This window comes from Camelina sativa, chromosome 15 (assembly GCF_030686135.1).
Source record: "Camelina sativa cultivar CO46 ecotype springtype chromosome 15, ASM3068613v1".
Lineage (NCBI taxonomy): Eukaryota > Viridiplantae > Streptophyta > Magnoliopsida > Brassicales > Brassicaceae > Camelina > Camelina sativa.
In genome coordinates, this window is record NC_141894.1 from 28,669,189 (window position 1) to 28,695,224 (window position 26,036).

General features: G+C 38.9%; 2 protein-coding genes, 2 long non-coding RNA genes and 2 pseudogenes across 7 annotated transcripts; all 6 read left to right on the forward strand.

The window, feature by feature from the left end:
• Window positions 1–2,345: 2,345 nt before the first annotated feature.
• Window positions 2,346–2,446, forward strand: LOC147927265 (small nucleolar RNA R71; annotated as a pseudogene).
• Window positions 2,447–4,866: 2,420 nt separating this feature from the next.
• On the forward strand, window positions 4,867–6,930 carry LOC104774230 (bifunctional fucokinase/GDP-fucose pyrophosphorylase-like). Of its 4 annotated transcripts, none has more exons than XM_087486694.1 (5): window positions 4,877–5,247; window positions 5,504–5,740; window positions 5,920–6,266; window positions 6,378–6,504; window positions 6,599–6,930. In XM_087486694.1, exons 3-5 carry the CDS (start codon window positions 6,234–6,236, stop codon window positions 6,904–6,906), a joined length of 468 nt encoding a protein of 155 aa, XP_087342820.1. In that variant the 5' UTR covers window positions 4,877–5,247; window positions 5,504–5,740; window positions 5,920–6,233; the 3' UTR covers window positions 6,907–6,930. The 4 variants fall into 4 exon arrangements, with proteins under 4 accessions (XP_087342819.1, XP_087342820.1, XP_087342821.1 ...); XM_087486695.1 differs by having other exon boundaries at window positions 4,877–5,229; XM_087486693.1 differs by having other exon boundaries at window positions 4,867–5,229; window positions 5,920–6,504.
• A 1,445-nt stretch (window positions 6,931–8,375) lies between these two features.
• LOC147927266 (uncharacterized) lies at window positions 8,376–8,858 on the forward strand. Its single transcript, XR_015581306.1, has 2 exons — window positions 8,376–8,477; window positions 8,579–8,858. It is a non-coding gene; the product is annotated as an uncharacterized LOC147927266 (long non-coding RNA).
• A 2,324-nt stretch (window positions 8,859–11,182) lies between these two features.
• Window positions 11,183–12,310, forward strand: LOC104773935 (putative F-box protein At4g21240). Its single transcript, XM_010498607.1, has one exon. The coding sequence runs from the start codon at window positions 11,183–11,185 to the stop codon at window positions 12,308–12,310; it is 1,128 nt and encodes a 375-aa protein (XP_010496909.1).
• A 5,641-nt stretch (window positions 12,311–17,951) lies between these two features.
• LOC147927267 (uncharacterized) lies at window positions 17,952–19,079 on the forward strand. The gene is made up of 3 exons (XR_015581377.1): window positions 17,952–18,356; window positions 18,456–18,531; window positions 18,860–19,079. It is a non-coding gene; the product is annotated as an uncharacterized LOC147927267 (long non-coding RNA).
• Window positions 19,080–24,514: 5,435 nt separating this feature from the next.
• On the forward strand, window positions 24,515–24,615 carry LOC147927268 (small nucleolar RNA R71; annotated as a pseudogene).
• Window positions 24,616–26,036: the final 1,421 nt, after the last annotated feature.

Consider the following 26,036-nt stretch of genomic DNA (forward strand, 5'->3'; position numbering starts at 1 on the left):
ACACAACTGAAACTCAAAAACAGAAATCATAGTTAGTAACTAACCTCCCCCAGACTTAAACAACACTGTCCCCAGTGTTATCAAGTAAGAGGGAAGCAAAAATAAAAATAAAATAAATAAAAATCAAAATCAAAAGAAAAAGAAAAACCTACCAGTGGGTTGCCTCCCACTAAGCGCTTGTTTTCAGTCATTAGCTTGACTGTGTTGGAGCTCAGGCATCCGGAGGATCAGAACATGGCATTGAGGTCCTCTTCATCCAAGGTGGTGTATAAGCTTTAGGTGCATGAGGTCTGCCAAGGATGTTAGGAACAGGACCAGGACGGGACTTAGGTATGGGATTGCTTCTCTTATGTCCTGCAAAATCATCAACAGAAGAAACAAGCGCTCTACGATAATCTCGTGGCTTGGTTAACTGCAAAACAGTTTTTGTCTCTTTGAAATTCTTGTTGATGATAGGAGGAAGTTTAGGAGAAGAAGATGCATACCTTGGCCTTACCTGAGGGCTCTGGAGTGTGGATTGATGACTCTTCTGTTTGGGAACAGGTTTCTGACTTGAAGCATCAGTTTTGGACAAGCTTTGTCGCGGTCGTGGAGGGGTGTCGATCGATACCCTCTTGGTGGCATCGATCGACACTGAGCTTGATGCTCGTGTTGCAGAAACTTTTTCAACAGAAAAAGTCTGTCCATCAATAGTAGGAGCCCTCCTCAGCTTATCCATCTCAAAATTCAAACTCAAACCATCCACATTCAGTGCTATATGTCCCTTCTTCACATCAATGATGGCACCAGCTGTAGCCAAGAAAGATCTTCCTAAGATGAGAGGATCTTTAGGCTCTTGATCATACTTCAGCACCACAAAGTCAGTGGGAATCATGAAGTTGCCAACCTTAACTGGAATATCCTCTAAAACACCTTCAGGAGTTCTTCGGGAGCGATCAGCCAAGATAAGAGAAATCTAAGTTGGCTTGAATTCTGTCATCCCAAGTCTCAAAGCAACAGAATGTGGCATCAAGTTGATACTAGAACCAAGGTCACAAAGTGAGTGTCCAAACCTTCCTGTGGAGATAGAGCAATCAAGTACAAAGCTTCCAGGATCTGGTAACTTCTTAGCAGTCTTACATTGAATGATTGCACTCACTTCCTTAGAGATAACCACCTCCTGCTTTCTCTCCTTCTCCCTCTGAACAGGCTGGTTCAACAGAATTGCACTGACATCCTTAGTAAGAAGTGCTCCTTCTTCAGGACTCAAACCATTGGATACCATTCTCTTCACATACCGCTTAAGAGGTGGTGAAAGCTTTACTGCATCAATTAAAGGCATCTCAATCATCACCTTGTCCATCATTGATTTGCATCTAGCTTCCTCCATCTCTTGCTTAGACTTTCTTGGCTTGGGAAAAGGAACCTTAGGTTGGTACACCCTTTCAACTGTTGGAACCTGAGATTTCGCAGCTTTTGGTTCCATCTGAGATGAGTGTCGATCGATACCCAGGTGGTGTCGATCGACACCATCATCTGAAACCGAGAATTTTGTCGATTTTTCACCCAGTTCGGCAGAAGCAATTTCAACAGCATCTTCATCCCTCACAGATATGGCATTACAAGCATGCTTGAGATTTGACTCAGTTCTTCCAGGAAGAAAACCCTCTTGTCGTTTTATAGACCCAGCAGTCTGAATAACCTGATTCTCCAACTTCTTGACATGAATGTTCAATGCTTCTATCTTCCCATTCAGCTCAGTGTAGACATTGTCAATCTTTCCATTGAAAGTCACTGTCAAATTCTCTTGACCTTGTAGAAGCTGCTCAAGCATGGCCTCCATTCTACTCTCAGAAGAAGTCTTAGGAGGTGGAGACTGATAAGATGAGTTCCCATAGGTTCTTGTATAGCCATTGTTCTGTTGCTGCTGCTGATACTCTGGCTTGGAAGTGTAGCCTAAAGAGTTCCCACTGTAAGGCCTATTGCCTTGCTGATTACTGAATCTCTGACCCTGATTTCCATAGACAAAGTTGACATCTGCTTCTTCATTCCTTGTCTCAGGTTGTGGCTCAAATGTCTCAACGTCAGCAGCAAAGTGAACTGACTTCTTGCCCACAAGGAGATTATGCACTGAATCAAGCTTAGCATTAACAGAAGCTAGCTGGTTTGAATCATATCCTCCATGTAATCTCTTCCTTTCAGCATCTGCTCTCTTAGTACTATTGCTAGCAGCTAAGTTCTCAATCAACAATTCAGCATCTTCTGGCATTCTTGTCTTGAAATTCCCATGACTTGCAGCATCTAAAGCCAACTGATACTCCCAGTCACACCCTCTGAAGAAGATACTTAGCAATTGAACCCTTGAGAAACCATGGTGTGGACAGTCCCTTTGGTAAGCCTTGAATCTCACCCAAGCTGCTTTGAAGGCTTCATCTGGTCTTTGCTTGAAAGAAGACAGCTTGATTCTCAACTCATCTGACATTGCATCATCATAGAAGTGGTTGAGGAAGGCCACCTTGACATCACGCCAGCTTGTCAATGATCCAGCAGGCAGCTGTTTCAACCACTGAGATGCCTCTCCTGCAAGTGAGTAAGGGAAGAGTTTGCAGAAGATGTAGTCCTCAGTTAGCCTTGATGCTAGTCACCAGATCCTCAAAATGCTCAATGTGATCCAAGGGCTTCTCATTGGGCAAAGCAGAGAAAGGTCTCTGCCCAACTAGTTGAAAGTACGCAAGTTTCAACTCAAAATCATTCCTCTGAAAAGGGGGAGGAACAATAGCAGACCGGTTCTCATACACAAGATCAGCCCGGTTGTAGTCAGCAATGGTCCTGATCAAGTCCCGGTTTTGCTCCTGTCGTCGAACTGGGTTTTGTACGTGGTTGGCAGCTCCACGCACGTCTGCAGGTGGGTGTCGATCGATGCCACCTGGTTGGTGTCGATCGACACCAAGATCCGGCTCATCAACGACACCAGCTTGCTGGTTCACGACAGCCTGTTCGTTGACAACAGGTTCAACAATCACGTTTCCTTCAACATCAAGCTTTTGGCCCTGCTCATTGCGCAAGTGGCCCTCTTGATCCCTCAAAACACCAGCCTCATCACGCATCAGAATGATCGTATTAACCATCTTCAGAGATTTAGCTGCTTTTCTGTTCTCACGTTCAAGTTTTCCCAACTCTTGGTTTGACAAATTCACAGTAGGACCAGACTTGTTGCTCCTTGTGTGAGGTCTAGGAGGCATGCACCTGAAACACCAAAGAGAAGAAAAACAAAAACGTGTAAGTTTCAAATAAAAAGAAAAATTTAGACAAAATCTAAAACTCAAATCTAATGGTAGATCAAAGAGTCCCCGGCAACGGCGCCAAAATTTGATATGCTCAAATTTACCCTAGAGCTACTCTCTCAAATTAAGAGATCAATGCAATACTTAGGGGTCGAATTCCACAAAGACTCAAGACTACACAATAAATTATAGAGTTTTATAATTAAGCTAAACAGATAGATTTAAATAAAGAAAAGCCATGCAAAATATTAAATAAAAACTGTTGTAAATTCAATGGATCAAAAAGCTAGGCTTAGGGAATTTCTCAAGAAATTATGAATATTAAATCAATCAATTAATTAGGATTCAAACAATTAAGAACAGATCTAGAACTCTAAACACTTTTGTAAAATAAATCAGTTCTCACTGCAAATATTATCTAAATTTAAAACCAGAAAATCCAAATCTCTTTGTAAAATTCTAGGTATTAAATCAGCTTTAAAAACAAGTTTAGATTGTTCACAAAATTATTAAATCAAATCTCTTTGCAAGAAATAATTTTGCTCATCAAAAGGTTTTATCAGGAAAATCAATTATATTCTCATATCAATTTATTTTCCTAGGGTATTAATTCTAGATGGCCAATCAAGGATTAATATGAAGAACAACCTAAGATGAAGATCTAGATAGATAAAAAATCCTAAATAAACAGATCTAATAATTCATAAAATCCCTGTGAAAAACTCTAAACCTAACAAGCAAACTACTCAGACATAATCAATGAAGAACAAGACATGATTCTGAATAATAAGCAATAGAGATTAAAAGAATAAGAAGGAGTTTAGAAATTCTTCTCTACAAAGCAGATCTCTCTCCAATAGCTCTCAAAAATCTCTCAGGGTTGCAGGAAAAATAAAACTTGATAGAATAAAACTTGAGGGTTTGGAAAACCTAAAAACTATATATATATATATATATATCCTAACACACGTCAGGGACTTGTGTTGCAATTATGGAAAACTTTGGGCAACTTTGTAAAACTTCCAAATTTGGCTCTATCGTCGGTTTGGACTGGGTGTCGATCGATGCTAAGGCAGTGTCGATCGACACCATCTCCTCTGATCGATTCCAAGTTGATTTCTTGCGGATTATTGCTCCAAACTGATCCAGATTGCTCCACTTTGCTCCTTTCATGCTAAAAACCTGTAAAGACTCAAAAACAATCTAGAAACAAATGAAAAGACACTAAAAGACTCCTTATATCATGGTTAAAAACCATAAAAACCATGATATATCAGAGGAGAACCGAATAACCGTTCGGTTATAGCTTGCCGAACCGAACCGAACTGATAACCGAAATTCTCAAATGTTTCTACCGATCGGTTTACTCTTTCTCACAAGTTCGGCACCGATAACCGAAAAGCTCGGTTTTCTCAGTTTGGTTTTTTCGGTTATTGCCGAAGGCCATGACTTATCTGCACCATAGAAGAGTTTAATCATTTTTATTTAACCTTTCCGTACAACATAATTAATCGCATGAATTGGGCTTTTGTAAGCCAGACGAGATACCTTAAATAAGCCCAATAAGATAGGACAGTGGAAACAAAAAAGAAGGGTTTCTCATAATGTTGAACAATCAGTAAAGATTGGGGGTTATAATCGAAATAAGAGAAACTATCGGCCCCTTATTAAAAAATTCTGTAAAACGGCGACAGGCGACTGAGGCGAACGAGCTAAAGCGACGGCTCGGCGACGGTGGGATTTGTTTTCCCGGAGGTAACTAACTGACTTAGCCACAGTTTCGCGCAAGTCATGGTACCATTTTAAGGCTCTCGGTGCGCCATCCCACTAGGTTCCCGACTTGGGATAGCTAGCTCCACTGTTACTTTGGCTGCTCCTGATCCGGATGGCAAGCGGATCGGGTCTGGTTCTACCACTCTTAACGCCATTCCATTATGAGCAATTAGGTTCCAATCCTGGTCCCGAGGTAAAATTGTGCTGCCAGGTTAGATAAATCCATAATTTTGAACAAAACAATCCTTGCATGAGTTTATTATATATAGAATGATCAGTAGTTGTGGAACCTATAGTTATTTGATGAATCTGGGGTTTACCAATAACAAAGTAAACTCTCTGTGTTTCATGATCTGGATAATTAAGTGACAAAACCCACTAGATCTATTTGTTTGATTAAGCATTATATAGCATTTTTTTTTTTTTTTTTTTTATAATGATTTGATGGTTATGTTGATGATCATCAGGTGGAAGTTGCAAGTGGTACTTGTCCTACAGAGTCCTCTCCAGAGTCTTGGGTTAGATTCCTCTCTGAAAAGCATGTACTGATGCTTCATGCTGGAGGTGACTCCAAAAGGGTTCTATGGGCAAATCCTAGTCTTCCTCCCACTTCCTTATCTTGCAGCTGATGATCCTGTTCCTCTCCTTTTTGATCATATACTGGCAATAGCTTCATCAAGACAGACAGACTTTCAGAGATGAAGGTGAATTTCCCTACTTTATTGCAGTCTGCAAGTGACATATTGAAATGTTCTCGTTGTCCATTCTGCAGCTTGCCGTTTAAGCTACATAAATCAGACAAGAGTGTGTTTCGTCGTGTGATACTTATTACCTATTTTTAAGGGGTGTCTGGAGACTGATCTGAACTTTTTAACTTGTGAAGGTGGTTTATTCATTATGACTGGAGATGTCCTCCCTTGTTTTGATGCATTTAAAATGACTCTCCCTGAAGGCGCAGCTTCCATTGTTTCTGTGCCTATCACTCTTGATATTGCTTCCAACCATGGTGTCATTGTCACATCCAAATCTGAGTCCCGTCCTGAAGGCTTGTATTGTCAGTTTAGTTGATGATCTTCTGCAGTAACCTACAGTAGAGGAGCTTTTCAAGAAAGATGCAATCTTACATGATGGACGGACGCTTCTTGACACTGGGATAATATCTGCAAGTGGCAGAGCATTGGATGCTCGTGCCAACCCATGATCTCTGAGCTTCTAGGCAGTAAAAAGGAGGTCACTTTCTCATATTTAGGCAGTTCGTTGATAAAGAATGACCTTGTTCATGAACATACATTGGCTTCTTACAGAAATTTTGGGGTTATGGAATGGTTTCTGACTTTACAGATGAGTTTGTATGAAGATTTGGTGGCTGCTTGGGTTCCTTCAAGCCATGATTGGCTGCGAACCAGACCTTTGGGTGAACTTCTGGTTAACAGTCTCGGGAGGCAAAAGATGTACAGCTACTGCACCTGTATGTTTGTACTGTTCCAAGACTAGCTAACTAAAACAAAATTTTCGATTGTACATGGTTACTTTTCTAATCCCTTAGTATCATCTTGTGTCAGATGATTTGCAGTTTTTGCGTTCTGGAACATCAAGTGAGGTATTGGATCACTTAAGCGGAGATGCTTCAGAAATTGTAGGTCGAAGACACTTATGTTCCATCCCTGCAACTACGGTTTCAGATATTGCAGCGTCTGCAACTACGGTTTCAGATATTGCAGCGTCTTCTGTTATTTTGTCTAGTGAAATTGCACCTGGTGTCTCCATTGGTGAAGATTCACTTATATATGCTTCAACAGTTTCTGGTGCTGTACAGATTGATTGTAGATTTGTGAATGATTTTTGGGATATTTCTTTTACAGAAAATTGATTTTTAGGAGACTTTTACAGAGAATTGATAGGTGAAGATGGAGTTTTGTCCTACCTGTGGGAACTTGCTGCGTAACGGGGGTGGTAAATCCAGATTATTCTGTTCCACATGTCCGTTACAAATAGATTTTTTCACTTAAACAACTGGAAGTAGCTGCTACTGGCTAGTGTATATAAGATAACCTTAAAAAGTCGAACTAGTTTGGAGTAAAAAGTTGAAAGTTCAGAGAAGTAATAACTAAGTAAACGAGGTAAGAGGGAGAGTCAGCGAATAAGACTCAAAGGTCAGAGCAATATCTTGAATGATGTTGCAAATCTTGTTGGAAATTTCCTTCTTCCAATGGCCCTCGGAGGAGGAAGAGGGAGGTTGCACATAACTAAGCGTGAGGATGGAGCCATCGTAATCCGGGTGGATGCTGAGTCCAAAAGCAGAGGTGATAACGGAGGAAACATCGTCTTCATTGTTGAGCGATTCTGAATCCATTTGAGCGGTCACCACAACACCTCCGGATTCGTCGAAACTGGTATCACGCACCATTCGTTTATCTCCATGCTCCGTGTGGCGGTGGAGAGAGATGCAATTCTTCTCATAGTAAGAGGGGATCTGCAAAAGCTTCTCACCAACCAAACGATCTGTTGACAGGACCAATTCCAGTAGCTTCTGATGTTGCATCATGCCGAACTTGGTGGACTTGGCGGCAACCCAGTAGTTAGTATCCATGGCAAAGGACATGCATTCATGAGCATCATCATCAATTGGTACGAAGCGTGGAGTTGCACACGCAATGCCGGAGTAGAAGCGTGTTGTCATCTCCTTTGCAAGGATGACGAGGCGCTTTAGAGTTGCCACTGAATTTACAAATCACCCATAGTAGATTAGATTAGAGTTAATATAAAGGAACGAAGGAAATTAGTAAGTAGTAAAGAGGAAAAAAAAAAAAAAAACTATTAGAGCTGATACCTCCTTCGTCAGGAACAGAGAGGCCCAGAGGTGAGAAATACTGATCATAACTGTGTAGACGCAGACATTCTCTGGAGAGTGTACATAACCAACGTTGGGACCAAAGAGTTTGACAGTACAAAGGGTGGACTTCATTAGACTGATATTGAAACATTTCGACCCATATCACCTTTGAGAACCCAAGAGTTCTTGATGAAGGACACACAAGTAAGCTCCGAACGAAAGGAAGCTGGCAGCGGCTTGAATCATTGATGTGCATCTCATAAATGGGAAGATCCACCAATAGCCATCCTCGTCGGTCTTTCAGGCGATAACAAGTCCTCTTGAATATTGTTTCTCTCAATCCAACCAAAGGAGTGAGAATTTGCAACTGAGCTTGTATCTGCAAGTCAAATTAATAGGTTTTATAAGAAGCATGGATTTCTCTATTAGTAAAAAGGTACGATTACTTGTTTTATGTGCTGCATCCATACCTCTATATCTGCTAATTTTGTGTCTTGATTGATCTTTGGAGAAAGCTGTCTCCCACCAGAGACCACCACTGAAGCATTAACTACGATGGAAGGGAAAAGATCTTTCCAGTATTCCTAACACCATGACAACAACAAGAGGTTAGTGATTATTTGAGCCTAAGTAGTATCAAAATGTAACTTCCTTAAAATTTTCCCTCAAAGTATAATAAGTACCGTGTTCATGAACATTCTTATCAAAGGTAAAGGAGTGGTCATAACTTCACGCGAGGTTTTGGACGCTACAGTGCTAACGCCAGCCTCCATCGGAGGCATCGGGAACCACCTCGCCGACTCACTGCAAAACTGGCGTCGGTATTCGCTCATATCGAGGAATTTGGTGCTTGCACTCAGAGAATTAGATATCCACAGTGGTTCCTCTAGCAACGAAATTCTCTCTAAATGGTTTTGGACGGAATCCATTGTGTTTCAGAGCCAGAAAATTTGAAACCTTTTTTGCCTTTTAACTTAAGAAAACTTTAGTAGTACAATTCACCAATAGCTAGACATATTTATACAAAGATATATATAACTTCACAGAGGAAGAAGGATAAGAAGCAGGAGGTGGTTGTCTCTAAGGAAGTAAGTGCAGTGATTCAGAGTAGGATTGCAGAGAAGTTACCAGATCCTGGAAGTTTTGTGTTAGATTGCTCTATCTCCACAGGAAGGTTTCCTCACTCTCTTTGTTATCTTGGCTCTAGTATCAACTTGATGCCACATTCTGTTGGTGTAAGACTTGGGATGACGTATTTCAAGCCAACTAAGATCTCTCTTATCTTAGCTGATCGATCCAGAAGGATTCCTGAAGCTGTCTTAGAGGATATTCCAATCAAGATTGCATGATTCCCACTGACTTTGTGGTGTTGAAATATGACCAAGAGCCTAATGATCCTCTCATGTTAGGACGCTCTTTCTTGGCTACAGCTGGTGCAATCATAGATGTGAAGAAGGGACACATAGCCTTGAATGTAGAAGATTTGGTTATGAACTTTGAGATGGACAAGCTGAGAAGGGTTCCCACTATTGATGGTCAGACATTTTCCATGGAGGTTGTTTCTGATGATAATCCAATCATAGAGCTTCATGGAGACATTACTGCTGGGTATGACAAAGAGTTGGAGCCTGCTGAGAAAGTTAGCAAGCAAGCTGTTAAGCTTGAAGATTGGAGTAGGGATCATCTAATCAGTACTAGATGTTAGGTTGAAATTTTGGCCCAAGGACACATCGTATGCATCGACTCAAATAAACCACAACTCTTTTAACTCATCAATAAGAGGTTGGAGAAAGACATCAAGACTAGCTCGCCGATGGTTTGCACCAGAATTCAGAATTGTAAGAAACAAGTACTCAGTATCCATGCACATACCAGGGGGTAGATTATATGGCGTCAATATTACTGGTCATAATGAATGGTGACGAGATATCCCAAATGGATTGAACCCATCATTACATAATCCCATTTAGCGACTAATTTAGCGACTAAACTGTTTTGTCGCAAATTTGTGACTAATAAACGACTATAAGTGTATAGTCACAAATCAATCGGTAATTAGTGGGTAAATTATCGCTAAATTTAACGACTACGCTTTTAGTCGCCGATCGTAGTCGTAAAATCCATGTTTTCTTGTAGTGTATCGACAATCTCCACCTCTCACCAAAAGATATACACACCATATGTCTTTCTCTATATAACAATTATACATTAACACTCTAATTAAACAAATATAATTAGAGATGATACTTAAACGTAGTACCCAAGAAGAAAATAATCGAGAGTAAATTATTAGCTTTAACTTCTCTCAAAGCTTCACGGCAAACTCTGATCCAACTCGATCGGCGGTTTTCGGATTGTTATCTTCTGGTGCATTATAATTAAATACTTTTGTAAAATATTATATATGCATGATCAGTATAGATCTTCTTGTGTGTGTACTCACAGCGTCAAACAATTTAGTATATGAGAAAGTAGGACTTTAAAGTTTAGATATATAGCCTGTAGGATCACTAAAATATTTGTTGACTTAAGGAAGTGACCAAGGATCATGCTACCTTTTGTTGCTCCTATCCTATATGATAATTATATATTCGGTTAATTAGGTTACTGATCGGTTAAACATGTCCAAATACATTCTAAACATAATATTAAACTGTCAAGTATCTATCATCAATCTAAAGTAAATCTGTGTCTATGTCTAATATAAGATAAATATTGAATAACACCATTTTTTAGATATCATACAAACAACAAAAATATTTCCTGTAAGAATTTTATTGAAAGCAATTATTCAGTATCTAAAGACCTAATAATATTCCTAGTCATGACACAATCTATATAATGAAAGATGGCCAACTCTCTCCATATGAGTGACGCGTTAGCAGTGGAGAGAGTGCCACCTATTTGTCTTTCTTAAAAGCAAACAAACTTAAACTAAAAGGAATATGAAACATCTTTCATGTCTTTTATTATTTTTTTATATTACAAACTGTTTCAATATTTAACTTAAGAAATTAGAGAGGTTTGGAACATGTCTCACAAAAATAGATGCATCACCAAAAGGCAAAAAAGGGTATTAGGAGTGAATCAAAGAGCCATTTCTTACTCTTGGCGTACCATGAATGTATGAACATATAGTTAATGCGTTACAATTTTGTCAATAGTTTGAAGAGTTGCAGCAATGATCGTGATATTGGTTAATATTGTAGAGAAATTCATGAAAGTTTATCCCTAAAAAAATAAATTTTATATATATATATATTAGATTAGATTTTGAAACCGCCGTACGTAGAAGAGTTGGAAGAGAATAGGCATGAAGACAAAATCATCCTCATGGATACCTCTTGACGTGATGATAGAAATACTGTCAAGACTACCAGCGAAATCAGTGGTAAGGTTTCGTTGTGTGTCGAAACTCTGGTCAGCCGTCACCACCACTCCAGACTTCATCAAGTCTTTCCATACTCACTCGTCGGCTCGACCGTCTCTTCTCTTGGTCATGAAAGAAGAGGATAAGCGGGTCTTCTTCTCGCTCCCGCATCACCAGGATCCCGCAAGACGGTATACTCGCGTCGATAAATATCAGATGATGCTTCCGACAAAAGGTCCCAAGTTGGTGGGCACCGGTAAAGTCTTCAGCTCCATCCGCGGTTTGATCTGTTTTGAAGATGTTAACCTGCAAGTAGTCATTTGGAATCCTACCTTGAGACAACATGTGGTTTTACCCGACCCAAAACTCTCGAGGCCTTTAATATCTCTTCTTGGATACGATCCCATCGACGACAAATATAAAGTGTTGTGTATGTCAGGTAGGAGAGAAAATCCTAGGGTTCTTACATTGGGGACTCAAGAATCATGGAGAATGACGGAACCCTTCTCTCCTGGTCTGCATTGGTATGGGGGCAAGAACAGACGTGTGATCGGAGGGATATGCCTCAACGGGATTATTTACTTTTTTAAACAAGATTATCATATTGTAGAGAGTTTTGATGTGAGGTCTGAGAAGTTCAAGGAAATACGGATACGAGACGATGTGTTTCATCCCTACAAGGTAGGCGAGCAATATATCATAACAAGCTACCATGGAAGATTAGCTTGGCTCTGTTGTACGGGAGGAATTTGGGTTCTTACAGATCCAGAAAAACAGGAATGGTCCAAAGGCTTGTATTCACTTCCAGAGTTTTATAGGCTTCCTCGAATCGACGACGATCCTTACAACTGCATATATCTACCACCACTTTGTGGTGTGACTGATTCTGAGGAGATTACTTTTATGGAAATACCAAGAGGAAGACCGATTAATGCTTTCTATCATGATTTTAAGAAAAAAACTACAAGATGGGTCTCTTACGAAGGATTTGCTGACTGTGATTGTCGTTTTGACAGTTTTCCCAATCACATTGAGAACCTCATGTCTCTTAAAAATATTTGTTTACCTTGAATTTTGAAAGTTTTTTGCAAGCTGTTTTAAGGTTATCTCTGTCATATGTATTTTATGTTAACTAACAAGCCGGCATTCATATATTGTTGTTGCGCAACGTGTGATACCATCTCTAGCTAGTTACTCTCTTTTAAAATAAAGAAAGAAAAGTGAGGCTATGTTTTTTTTTTTTTTTTTTAATCGATCCAACGTGCGTGTGATAGTACCATCGCCAATATCTCCTCATGCACCTCCTCCAATTCCGCCAAGCCGGCATTCGTCTAAAAACTCACACTCTCCCCACACATCAAAAACTGTGGATATAGCAAACACAAACTCCCCATCCATTTTTGTACTGAACTACGGGCACACACACAAAACCAGTTTTAGTCTCCTCCAAGAGAAACTTTGAGTTACCAATGGAAATAACTGAGTAGTGTAAGACGTACCTGTAGTAACTTGAGGTTTCTTTTAGTATTTTGAGGAAGAACAGAAACGTGTTTGCTGACAAGAGATTCCTTCAACACACTAGCCCTTGTATGAACGAACGATATCGGTGCTGGTGAGGGTACTTTCTCCCTGTCGCCTACTGATGGATTTCACTAATGTGCTAAAATCTCGTGTTTGATCGGTGTTCGTCGCTTGCTTCACTTTCCTCAACTTGGTCGTCAGAATTAACAATGTTATTTGGTACTGACACCTTATAAGAAAAATAAATGCAAGATAGAGATGGGACTTCTCCCGTGTCTCCATCCATACTTGTTGTTCACAGTAAGCTATTCTGCGAGGTAGGATTGACACATTCAGCATTTCCTTCACCAGAAATTGAATCAAGATATATTGTGAATGGAGGATAAACAACCAGAAAGAGGGGAGGTGATCTGATATTGTTGCAAGAGAACAGGCAGGCCCATGTATGTGAAGAACCGAAAATAAGTATTAACTTTTATTTATTAATTTTAAGGAGAAAAAAACAACACCTTCAAATTCGCTAAAATAACTTTCATAAGTGAAAAACTCCTTTGAATTTACAGTTGACGATTTGATGTTATTGATAATGTCGTATAAATAATAACCACAATAATGTTGTCTTTTTCAAGCCTAAGACCTTTCACCATTTATTTAGGCCGAGCCAAAATCAAACCCATCCTTTTTTGGACATCAGTCGAATCTACCCATATGAACGTACCGCTTTGAATTAAAATTTAATAATTCAAAATACCTGGGAGATTTCATGCATGGAGGACCAGTAAATGATGTAATGTAACAAAGACCATGAAGCGTGAAAAGGACCATGACCATATGTCCGAGCCAAATATGGTATTTGATGCTTGACTCCGAGGTTAATCCCACCGCTGGTAACAACGATGATCCACGAGCCACCGGTAAGAACAAAAACGCTAAACATATGTTTCCTATCAGCCCCAACCTTAGCGCCTCTGATTCCAGCTTCGCTTGCCACCTTAATTCATCAAAAAAATTGACTATGTATTATTATTACAAACATCTACTAACCAAGTTGTATACTTCTCTTCATTCATTTATTAAAGCTTGATTTGCTCCACACATGATTTTGTAGGTGATAACTATTTACAGTACCAATTAACTATTGAATTACAAAGAACAAATAATTAATCTTGAAGTGTAGAAAGAGTTGCTTACAAAAATTGGCCATGTGTGGCGAGTGATTGAGGAGTGATAGTGGCGAAGCTATTGCGCAAATAAATGATAAAGCTCCAATTAAAGAAGAAGAGCCACAAACATCGCCAAGAAGGGGATCTCAGTCACTGAGACTATCCCTAATGGTCCCTTCACTAACATTGGCTTCACAGTGCACTCCACACTCCTCCCTTCGTCTCCCTTTTTTTCGATTAAGAGAAACAAGTTGCAATAAAAGAAAAGTGATGGAATTTTTACACATAAGTTAACTGATTAATTGTTTAGCTATCGATATGGTATGACTTTCGTTTCTTAAAGTGAAGATAGACATATCCCAAACAAGCTACGACCATCATTGGAAACATATACATGAAAAGTGTCGTCCCTGCCGTACAAAGCAAGGAAAAAATATATTTGAAAATCATTTCCTTTTGCCGGGGAAAATAGACGAAGAGAGCTTCGTTTATCTTTTATATATAATTAGTAGTTTTACTGAAAAAAAAATGTATTAGGTGTTTTATAGGGAATCAAATTTTATTCAAAGATCGTAAAAAAAAAACAAAAAACGCGAAAAGATTATATTACGTTCACAATAACCAGATGTCTATGACCACAAGCATATACATGTTTAGTTTTTGGTTTAAATTGAGCTAAGAATATTGGAAAATATTGATCATATACAATTACTTAGGGAACCAAAATAAGTTGATGTTCCAAACTTAATACGCATAAGAGGCAACCACTTGGTTCCATAGGTTAGAGTTGGCATCATGATCCAAAGCAAGATAGTTCCAAGGAAAACCACCATCATTAGGAACTTAGTCACTCCCTTGATCATATCCTTAAACTATTCTCCTGCAGATGGGTTCGAACCACCATTATTGCTTTTGGTGATCTCCATCTTCTCTCTCCTATCAGATTACCTCTCTCTAAATATCTATTAGGATATGTGTAAATTTTATGATTCCTATATTCACGTAGATATGAGTCTATCTTCTAGCTAGGCAACTATGTATAAATACTGTGTCAACATATTGAATACAATAACAGAGATTACATTCGTATATCAACATATTACATGGTATCAGAGCATTAAGCTTCTGTGACCTAATTTTTTTTTTCTTTTTCTTCAATTCGTGCAGCCGCCGCCGTTGTTCTTCAACAACTGCCGCCGCTAAATCTCTATTTGTTTTGTTCGTTTTCTTCAACTCTTTGATGGCTGCTCCTCCACAAACACAAGTGGTTGTTGCACCACCACCTTTCCCGTATACATTGAGTTCCTCTGACAATCCAGGAGCTTTGATATCTTCTGTGATTCTACAAGAAGATAATTATTCTGAATGGGCTACTGAGCTACGCAACTCGTTGCAAGCTAAACACAAGCTAGGTTTTATCGATGGATCTATTCCCAAACCTACCGCTGACCCCAACTTAAGCTTGTGGCGTGCTGCGAACTCTATGATCGTGGGCTGGATTCGAACTTCCATTGACCCTAAACTTCGATCCACCATTTCCTTCATTGCTGAGGCATCGACGTTGTGGGAAAGCCTTCGGTCACGGTTCTCAGTTAGCAATGGTGTGCGTAAACAAGTTCTTAAGGACGAGATCGCCGGCTGTAAACAGAACGGTCAATCTGTTTTGGACTACTATGGCCGCCTGTCAAAATTATGGGAGGAGCTGCAGAACTACAAGACTGGTTGTGACTTTAAGTGCGCTGCTGCTCCGGGTATTGCTCAAGAACGCAAAGAAGACCGAATCCATCAGTTCCTGTTTGGCTTAGATCTTTCTCGCTTCAGCAACATCTGTTCAATGATTACTGGAGAAGATCCTAAGCCCCCGCTTACTCAAGTATACTCTCGGGTCATTCGAGAGGAGCAAATTCTCAATGTCGTGCAATCCAAGGAACTTATCCCATCAGAGGCGGTTGGTTTCAGCGTCAAAACAGAGGTTCATGTTCATGTTGCTGCTGTTACGGTGCCTCGCTTTCGTGATCGTGCCTCTCTGTCATGCACACATTGTCGGCGCCAAGGTCATAAAGCATCGAAGTGCTTCCAACTTCATGGTTTCCCGGACTGGTATTTTGACAACAAAGGTGGTACTCGATCGGATCTCCGAGACACTTCCAATCGTCCAGTTCAGCGAGGAGGACGTCCAACGAGGGGTGCTGGTCGCGGTCGGGGTCGTGCTAACAATGCTCGCGTCGGTTCTCCTAACCAAGGTGGTAACAATCAGATAACGCATCTCATCAACTTGCTTGAAGCTCAACGTTCCAACACGTCTTCAGAGAAGTTGTCGGGTAAAACTCACTTGTCTGATGTTGTCTTAGATACGGGCGCCTCTCATCACATGACGGGTGATCTCTCTCTTTTGGTTGATGTTTTTGACATCATTCCATCACCTGTTACGAAACCTGATGGTCATCCATCATGGGCTACTAAGTGTGGCTCACTTCCGTTGAGCTCAGCTTATTTACTCACCAATGTTTTGTTTGTGCCTAATCTCAACTGCACTTTGATATCAGTTTCGAAACTTCTCAAGCAAACTGGTTCCTATCCCTATCCAGGTTTCCTTCCCGTGGCTCGCGTAAAACATCTCAGTGTCCTACCAACTACATATCCCCTCACTGGAATACCTCATGACCACACAAGGATCATATACATGCCACAAGGGCCGCAACAAAGGCCAAACAAAATGTCCTAAAGAGGACCGCCACCAAGGCCAAACAAAATGTCCTAAAGAGGACCGCCACCAAGGCCAAACAAATGTCCTAAAGAGGACCGCCACCAAGGCCAAACAAATGTCCTAAAGAGGACCGTCACAAAGACACTCTGGCCAAACAGCCCGTCACAAAGACCATCTGTCCCGAAGGACCGTCACAAAGACCATCTGTCCCGAAGGACCGTCACAAAGACACTCTGGCTAAACAGCCCACCACAAAGGCCACACAATTGGCTAAACAGCCCGCCACAAAGGCCACACAACGGCTAAACAGCCCGCCACAAAGGCCACACAACGGCTAAACAGCCACAACTGTTACAATAGATTTCTAAATATAGGAACATTAGAATAGACACAATTGTTTGTAAAATACACAACTCTATATTCAACAGATAACAAAGAGACACAACTCTACATTTAACAGACTCAACTTTTTAGAGAGATGCAACCATTGAAATTTTATGTAAAAGAAAAAAAAATATATATATATATATATATATTTATTTATATATATATATATATTTTAAGAAAAGGTACGACGAAATCGCAACTGTTGTTGGCATTTTTTCAGATTGTTATTATTATATAGAAAAGAGAAAAGATGAGAATATTTGAATAGACACAACTGTTTGTGCAATACTCAACTCTATATTCAACAGACACAACTTGTTAGAGAGACGCAACTGTAAATTTTTTTTGTCAAAAATATAAAATAAAGAAAATTTGAATACAATGATGAGATGTCACTTTTAAATAAATTTGTTATAGATGTGAACATTTGAATAGACACAATTGTTTGTAAGAGACACAACTCTACATTTAACAGACGCAACTTTTTGGAGAGATGCAACTGTTGAAATTTTTTGTCAAAGAAAAAATATATTTATATATATAAGAAAAGGTACGACAAAAAATCGCAACTGTTGTTCGCATTTTTTCAGGTTGTTATTATTATATCGATTAAAACTTTTAAAATTTTTAAATATTATAATATATTTTTTTGAAACTTTCTAAATTTTTAATTTGATTAAATTAAAAACTGGATCAAACCAAATATACTTTTAAACTTGGACGCCTGATAAATCAAGTTTTCCTGCTCATTCGTTGTTGGAAACATATTTGTAACATCCGTGTTCCGGGAATAGAATTTGGGATGTGTTGAGTAAACCAAATGAGTGGGTTTTAATTGATTTTTAGTTTAATTAAATCCTGGTTTAATCAAATTAAACCAAAAACCCTTAATCTTCTTCATAAAAATCACGCCTCCTCTCTTTTTCTTACTTTTGTCGACAATATCAGAGAGAGGGAGAGAAACTGTGAGAACCCTTGATTTTTGTGGTGTAAAGGAGGAAGAGATCGAGAACAAGCTTTTTCAGAGAGAAACAGAACTGTTAGAATTTGGGAGAAGAAAGATCCGACGGGTCAAATCATTTCGAAAGGTATCGATTTTTGGTAGAGTTGTAGCTAAGAGATTTTCGTACACTCTCCTTTTTACAGAAGTGAATTTGGGTTAATATTCGAGGAGATATTGGAAATTCCGTGGGGCGTTTCTTCTCATTCGCGGATTGAGATCAGCGGGTGTTACGGGGACGATTGCGGTTTCATCTGTTATCTGATCGTGCTGAAATGTTTTGGGCAGCTGCTGGACGTATAGTCCTTGCTTTTCACCGGAGGGATTAGAAAGTTAACGGTTCGTTTTGATTTCGTAGTTTCACTTGTGAGGTTGTTCTTTTCTGATTTTTCTATCAGTTTGTTTTCAATGTTTGTTTGTTGTTGTGATTGGTTGTAGGAGCGAGTTTGGTTGTTCTTGGATATTGGAGAGCCTCTCATTTGGTTGTAGTTATTTTCGTGAATCACTTGTTAAGGTAAGTGTAGGACTATGGTTATCTAAGCTGGAGTATTCTCTAATCTGCTTGTTTATGTGTTGTTTGGCATGTTGATTGTTGATTATTGATTGTTGATTGTTGATTGTTGATTGTTGATTGTTGATTGTTGATTGTTGATTGTTGATTGTTGATTGTTGATTGTTGATTGTTGATTGTTGATTGTTGATTGTTGATTGTTAATTGTTGATTGTTGATTGATGGTTAGAGATGTCTCTATCGCTTGTGTGTATAGCCCAGTAGATGGGAGGATTGCCTTACTGAGTGTTTATTAAATACTCATGCATTGCAATATGTGTTTGTGGTGCAGGTTAAGGCAAAGTGTGACCGTGGAATCAGGGCGATGAAGAGGAGGATGTTCTAGTGGTTCGCTTGGTTGTCTGGCTTCTGTTAGGTTGCTAGAGTGGAGTCCTAGAATGTTGTTTATGATTGCTGGTTCTTTGGTTTATGTTGTTTGGATCATTAGTTTATGATTTGGAATTAATAGAGGCTATTTATATTTATTGGATATTGGTAATTGGTATTTCCGCTATTGATTGTGATTGCGGTTAGGTGGCTAGTGGGTATGGGCCCACTAGTTGTAGTTTATTTATTACTATATTATATTTATATATTTATTATTTATTATTTTTTTCTAAAAAAAAAGGTCGGTCGTTTCAATATTAATCTTATTTATACTGGTTCTGAATCATTGTCTAAAAATTTTCTAGCCGATGTGGGATATTGTACATAGTTTTTTTATTTTCATAAATTTAAAATTTTCCTTTTTCTAAAAATTTATGGACATTTAAAAAATGTTAATGAATGACATGTCAAATCCTGATAGTAGTCCTGGACTTTCGGTTTTCTCGGTTTAACCGGGTCAGTTTATTCGGTTTTTCAAAATTTTGGTTTCTAAAAAATCCTACCGAATTAAACCGAAATTTTATTCGGTTTGGTTCATTCGGTAATCGGTTTATTTGGTTCGGTTATCTGCTTTAAAAACTATTCCGAAGTAAACCGATTCATGTTTTATTTCGGTTAATTCGGTTAACCGAATATGAATAACAATCATTTCTCTATGGAAATCATAAGATCCAATGGCTTTTGATCGAAATACCGAACCAAACTCCAGCTTCAAACACAAAAACAAGGGTTTCACAGCTTTAATACGCTTAGGGAATTAGATGGAAAAGTTAGGATTCAAGCGACATCAGAACTGAAAAAATATGAAGCTTTTATATTGCTAAAACTTGAAAATCGGGAAAATGAAAGAGATTTGTTCTCTCACTTTTGATTATCAGATTTGTGAGAGGCAAAAAGAAATAGAGAAACGGCTGAGAGAGAGGCAAGAGTGGAAGAATAACACAGTAGAGTTAGAGTTTTCTATTTATTAAATAGATATTAAATGGTTGGGCTGTAATAATATTGGGCCTAACCATACAATTTATCCATATAACATATTCTCCATTAGATAAGTCTAAAAAACCTAGATTTATTTAAACGCAACTAACCTATGCGTTTTGTTTATCTTTCTTTTTTCTTCATTCGATCGTCTTTCTTCAGTTATCCGGCGGATCTGCAACTCGATCTCGTTTCAACAGCTTAACCATGGCGGATCTTCAACGATAGGTGATGGTTGGAGGAGAACCAAATAACCTTTTGGTTATGGCTTGCCGAAACGAACCGAACTGATAACCGAAATTCTCAAAAGTTTCTGCCGATCGGTTTACTCTTTCTCACAAGTTTTGGCACCGATAACCGAAAAGCTCGGTTTTCTCGGTTATCGCCGAACGCTCAGGACTTATCTGCACTAGTCTTGGGCGTTCGGTTTTCTCGGTTTAACCGGGTCGGTTTATTCAGTTTTTCAAAATTTCGGTTTCTAAAAAATCCTATCGAATTAAACCGAAATTTTATTCGGTGTGGTTCATTCGGTAATCGGTTTATTCGGTTCGGTTATCTACTTTAAAAACTATTCCGAAGTAAACTGATTCGTGTTTTATTTCGGTTAATTCGATTAACCGAATATGAATAACAATCATTTCTCTATGAAAATCATAAGATCCAATGGCTTTTGATCGAAAAACCGAACCAAACTCCAGCTTCAAACACAAAAACAAGGGTTTCACATCTTTAATACGCTTAGGGGATTAGATGGAAAAGTTAGGATACAAGCGACATCAGAACTGAAAAAATATGAAGCTTTTATACTGCTAAAACTTGAAAATCGGGAAAATGAAAGAGATTTGTTCTCTCACTTTTGATTATCAAATTTGTGAGAGGCAAAAAGTAATAGAGAAACGGCTGAGAGAGAGACAAGCGTGGAAGAATAACACAGTAGAGTTAGGGTTTTCTATTTATTAAATAGATATTAAATGGTTGAGATGTAATAATATTGGGCCTAACCATACAATTTATCCATATAACATTCAATATTAGATAAGCCTAAAAAACCTAGATTTATTTAAACGCAACTAACCTATGCGTTTTGTTTATCTTTCTTTTTTCTTTATTTGATCGTCTTTCTTCAGTCATCCGGCGGATCTGCAACTCGATCTCGTTTCAACAGATTAACCATGGCGGATCTTCAACTATAGGTGATGGTTGGAGGATGATATGCTCAAATTTACCCTAGAGCTACTCTCTCAAATTAAGAGATCAATGCAGTACTTAGGGGTCGAATTCCACAAGGACTCAAGACTACACAATAAATTATAGAGTTTTATAATTAAGCTAAACAGATAGATTTAAATAAAGAAAAGCAATGCAAAATATTAAATAAAAACTGTTGTAAATTCAATGGATCAAAAAGCTAGGCTTAGGGAATTTCTCAGGAAATTATGAATATTAAATCAATCAATTAATTAGGATTCAAACAATTAAGAACATATCTAGAACTCTAAACACTTTTGTAAAATAAATCAGTTCTCACTGCAAATATTATCTAAATTTAAAACCAGAAAATCCAAATCTCTTTGTAAAATTCTAGGTAATAAATCAGCTTTAAAAACAAGTTTAGATTGTTCACAAAATTATTAAATCAAATCTCTTTGCAAGAAATAATTTTGCTCATCAAAAGGTTTTATCAGGAAAATCAATTATATTCTCATATCAATTTATTTTCCTAGGGTATTAATTCTAGATGGCCAATCAAGGATTAATATGAAGAACAACCTAAGATTAAGATCTAGATAGATAAAGAATCCTAAATAAACAGATCTAATAATTAATAAAATCCCTGTGAAAAACCTTAAACCTAACAAGCAAACTACTCAGACATAATCAATGAAGAACAAGACATGATTCTGAATAATAAGCAATAGAGATTAAAAGAATAAGAAGGAGTTTAGAAATTCTTCTCTACAAAGCAGATCTCTCTCCAATAGCTCTCAAAAATCTCTCAGGGTTGCAGGAAAAATAAAACTTGATAGAATAAAACTTGAGGGTTTGGAAAACCTAAAAACTATATATATATATGTCCTAAAACACGTCAGGGACTTGTGTTGCAATTATGGAAAACTTTGGGCAACTTTGTAAAACTTCCAAATTTGGCTCTATCGTCGGTTTGGACTGGGTGTCGATCGATGCTAAGGCAGTGTCGATCGACACCATCTCCTCTGATCGATTCCAAGTTGATTTCTTGCGGATTATTGCTCCAAACTGATCTAGACTGCTCCACTTTGCTCCTTTCATGCTAAAAACCTGTAAAGACTCAAAAACAATCTAGAAACAAATGAAAAGACACTAAAAGACTCCTTATATCATGGTTAAAAACCATAAAAACCATGATATATCAACTCCCCCAGACTTAGCCTTTGCTTGCCCTCAAGCAATACATAAGCTTAGACCTTTGAAAGAGGTTTGAAAACAAGGAACTCACTCAATTGCATAATGATTCTTATTTGCACTCTTCATTTACCTGACTCAAGAACTTACTTCTTATACTTCTTATACTTAAGGACGGGACTTAGGTATGGGATTGCTTCTCTTATGTCCTGCAAAATCATCAACAGAAGAAACAAGCGCTCTACGATAATCTCGTCGCTTGGTTAACTGCAAAACAGTTTTTGTCTCTTTGAAATTCTTGTTGATGATAGGAGGAAGTTTAGGAGAAGAAGATGCATACCTTGGCCTTACCTGAGGGCTCTGGAGTGTGGATTGATGACTCTTCTGTTTGGGAACAGGTTTCTGACTTGGAGCATCAGTTTTGGACAAGCTTTGTCGCGGTCGTGGAGGGGTGTCGATCGATACCCTCTTGGTGGCATCGATCGACACTGAGCTTGATGCTCGTGTTGCAGAAACTTTTTCAACAGAAAAAGTCTGTCCATCAATAGTAGGAGCCCTGCTCAGCTTATCCATCTCAAAATTCAAACTCAAACCATCCACATTCAGTGCTATATGTCCCTTCTTCACATCAATGATGGCACCAGCTGTAGCCAAGAAAGATCTTCCTAAGATGAGAGGATCTTTAGGCTCTTGATCATACTTCAGTACCACAAAGTCAGTGGAAATCATGAAGTTGCCAACCTTAACTGGAATATCCTCTAAAACACCTTCAGGAGTTCTTCGGGAGCGATCAGCCAAGATAAGAGAAATCTGAGTTGGCTTGAATTCTGTCATCCCAAGTCTCAAAGCAACAGAATGTGGCATCAAGTTGATACTAGAACCAAGGTCACAAATTGAGTGTCCAAACCTTCCTATGGAGATAGAGCAGTCAAGTACAAAGCTTCCAGGATCTGGTAACTTCTTAGCAGTCTTACATTGAATGATTGCACTCACTTCCTTAGAGACAACCACCTCCTGCTTTCTCTCCTTCTCCCTCTGAACAGGCTGGTTCAACAGAATTGCACTGACATCCTTAGTAAGAAGTGCTCCTTCTTCAGGACTCAAACCATTGGATACCATTCTCTTCACATACCGCTTAAGAGGTGGTGAAAGCTTTACTGCATCAATTAAAGGCATCTCAATCATCACCTTGTCCATCATTGATTTGCATCTAGCTTCCTCCATCTCTTGCTTAGACTTTCTTGGCTTGGGAAAAGGAACCTTAGGTTGGTACACCCTTTCAACTGTTGGAACCTGAGATTTCGCAGCTTTTGGTTCCGTCTGAGATGAGTGTCGATCGATACCCAAGTGGTGTCGATCGACACCATCATCTGAAACCGAGAATTTTGTCGATTTTTCACCCAGTTCGGCAGAAGCAATTTCAACAGCATCTTCATCCCTCACAGATATGGCATTACAAGCATGCTTGGGATTTGACTCAGTTCTTCCAGGAAGAAAACCCTCTTGTTGTTTGATAGACCCAGCAGTCTGAATAACCTGATTCTCCAACTTCTTGACATGAATGTTCAATACTTCTATCTTCCCATTCAGCTCAGTGTAGACATTGTCAATCTTTCCATTGAAAGTCACTGTCAAATTCTCTTGACCTTGTAGAAGCTGCTCAAGCATGGCCTCCATTCTACTCTCAGAAGAAGTCTTAGGAGGTGGAGACTGATAAGATGAGTTCCCATAGGTTCTTGTATAGCCATTGTTCTGTTGTTGCTGCTGATACTCTGGCTTGGAAGTGTAGCCTAAAGAGTTCCCACTGTAAGGCCTATTGCCTTGCTGATTACTGAATCTCTGACCCTGATTTCCATAGACAAAGTTGACATCTGCTTCTTCATTCCTTGTCTCAGGTTGTGGCTCAAATGTCTCAATGTCAGCAGCAAAGTGAACTGACTTCTTGCCCACAAGGAGATTATGCACTGAATCAAGCTTAGCATTAACAGAAGCTAGCTGGTTTGAATCATATCCTCCATGTAATCTCTTCCTTTCAGCATCTGCTCTCTTAGTACTATTGCTAGCAGCTAAGTTCTCAATCAACAATTCAGCATCTTCTGGCATTCTTGTCTTGAAATTCCCATGACTTGCAGCATCTAAAGCCAACTGATACTCCCAGTCACACCCTCTGAAGAAGATACTTAGCAATTGAACCCTTGAGAAACCATGGTGTGGACAGTCCCTTTGGTAAGCCTTGAATCTCACCCAAGCTGCTTTGAAGGCTTCATCTGGTCTTTGCTTGAAAGAAGACAGCTTGATTCTCAACTCATCTGACATTGCATCATCATAGAAGTGGTTGAGGAAGGCCACCTTGACATCACGCCAGCTTGTCAATGATCCAGCAGGCAGCTGTTTCAACCACTGAGATGCCTCTCCTGCAAGTGAGTAAGGGAAGAGTTTGCAGAAGATGTAGTCCTCAGTTAGCCTTGATGCTAGTCACCAGATCCTCAAAATGCTCAATGTGATCCAAGGGCTTCTCATTGGGCAAAGCAGAGAAAGGTCTCTGCCCAACTAGTTGAAAGTACGCAAGTTTCAACTCAAAATCATTCCTCTGAAAAGGGGGAGGAACAATAGCAGACCGGTTCTCATACACAAGATCAGCCCGGTTGTAGTCAGCAATGGTCCTGATCAAGTCCCGGTTTTGCTCCTGTCGTCGAACTGGGTTTTGTATGTGGTTGGCAGCTCCACGCACGTCTGCAGGTGGGTGTCGATCGATGCCACCTGGTTGGTGTCGATCGACACCAAGATCCGGCTCATCAACGACACCAGCTTGCTGGTTCACGACAGCCTGCTCGTTCACAACAGGTTCAGCAATCACGTTTCCTTCAACATCAAGCTTTTGGCCCTGCTCATTGCGCAAGTGGCCCTCTTGATCCCTCAAAACACCAGCCTCATCACGCATCAGAATGATCGTATTAACCATCTTCAGAGATTTAGCTGCTTTTCTGTTATCACGTTCAAGTTTTCCCAACTCTTGGTTTGACAAATTCACAGTAGGACCAGACTTGTTGCTCCTTGTGTGAGGTCTAGGAGGCATGCACCTGAAACACCAAAGAGAAGAAAAACAAAAACGTGTAAGTTTCAAATAAAAAGAAAAATTTAGACAAAATCTAAAACTCAAATCTAATGGTAGATCAAAGAGTCCCCGACAACAGCGCCAAAATTTGATATGCTCAAATTTACCCTAGAGCTACTCTCTCAAATTAAGAGATCAATGCAATACTTAGGGGTCGAATTCCACAAGGACTCAAGACTACACAATAAATTATAGAGTTTTATAATTAAGCTAAACAGATAGATTTAAATAAAGAAAAGCCATGCAAAATATTAAATAAAAACTGTTGTAAATTCAATGGATCAAAAAGCTAGGCTTAGGAAATTTCTCAGGAAATTATGAATATTAAATCAATCAATTAATTAGGATTCAAACAATTAAGAACAGATCTAGAACTCTAAACACTTTTGTAAAATAAATCAGTTCTCACTGCAAATATTATCTAAATTTAAAACCAGAAAATCCAAATCTCTTTGTAAAATTCTAGGTAATAAATCAGCTTTAAAAACAAGTTTAGATTGTTCACAAAATTATTAAATCAAATCTCTTTGCAAGAAATAATTTTGCTCATCAAAAGGTTTTATCAGGAAAATCAATTATATTCTCATATTAATTTATTTTCCTAGGG

Excerpts from the sequence above, each read along its gene's own strand:
- LOC104774230 (XM_087486693.1), top strand. The coding sequence starts at position 6,234 with ATGATCTCTGAGCTTCTAGGCAGTAAAAAGGAGGTCACTTTCTCATAT. Across the intron at positions 6,505-6,598 it reads GATGTACAGCTACTGCACCT|ATGATTTGCAGTTTTTGCGT; the intron begins GTATGTTTGTAC and ends ATCTTGTGTCAG.
- LOC104773935 (XM_010498607.1), top strand. The coding sequence starts at position 11,183 with ATGAAGACAAAATCATCCTCATGGATACCTCTTGACGTGATGATAGAA.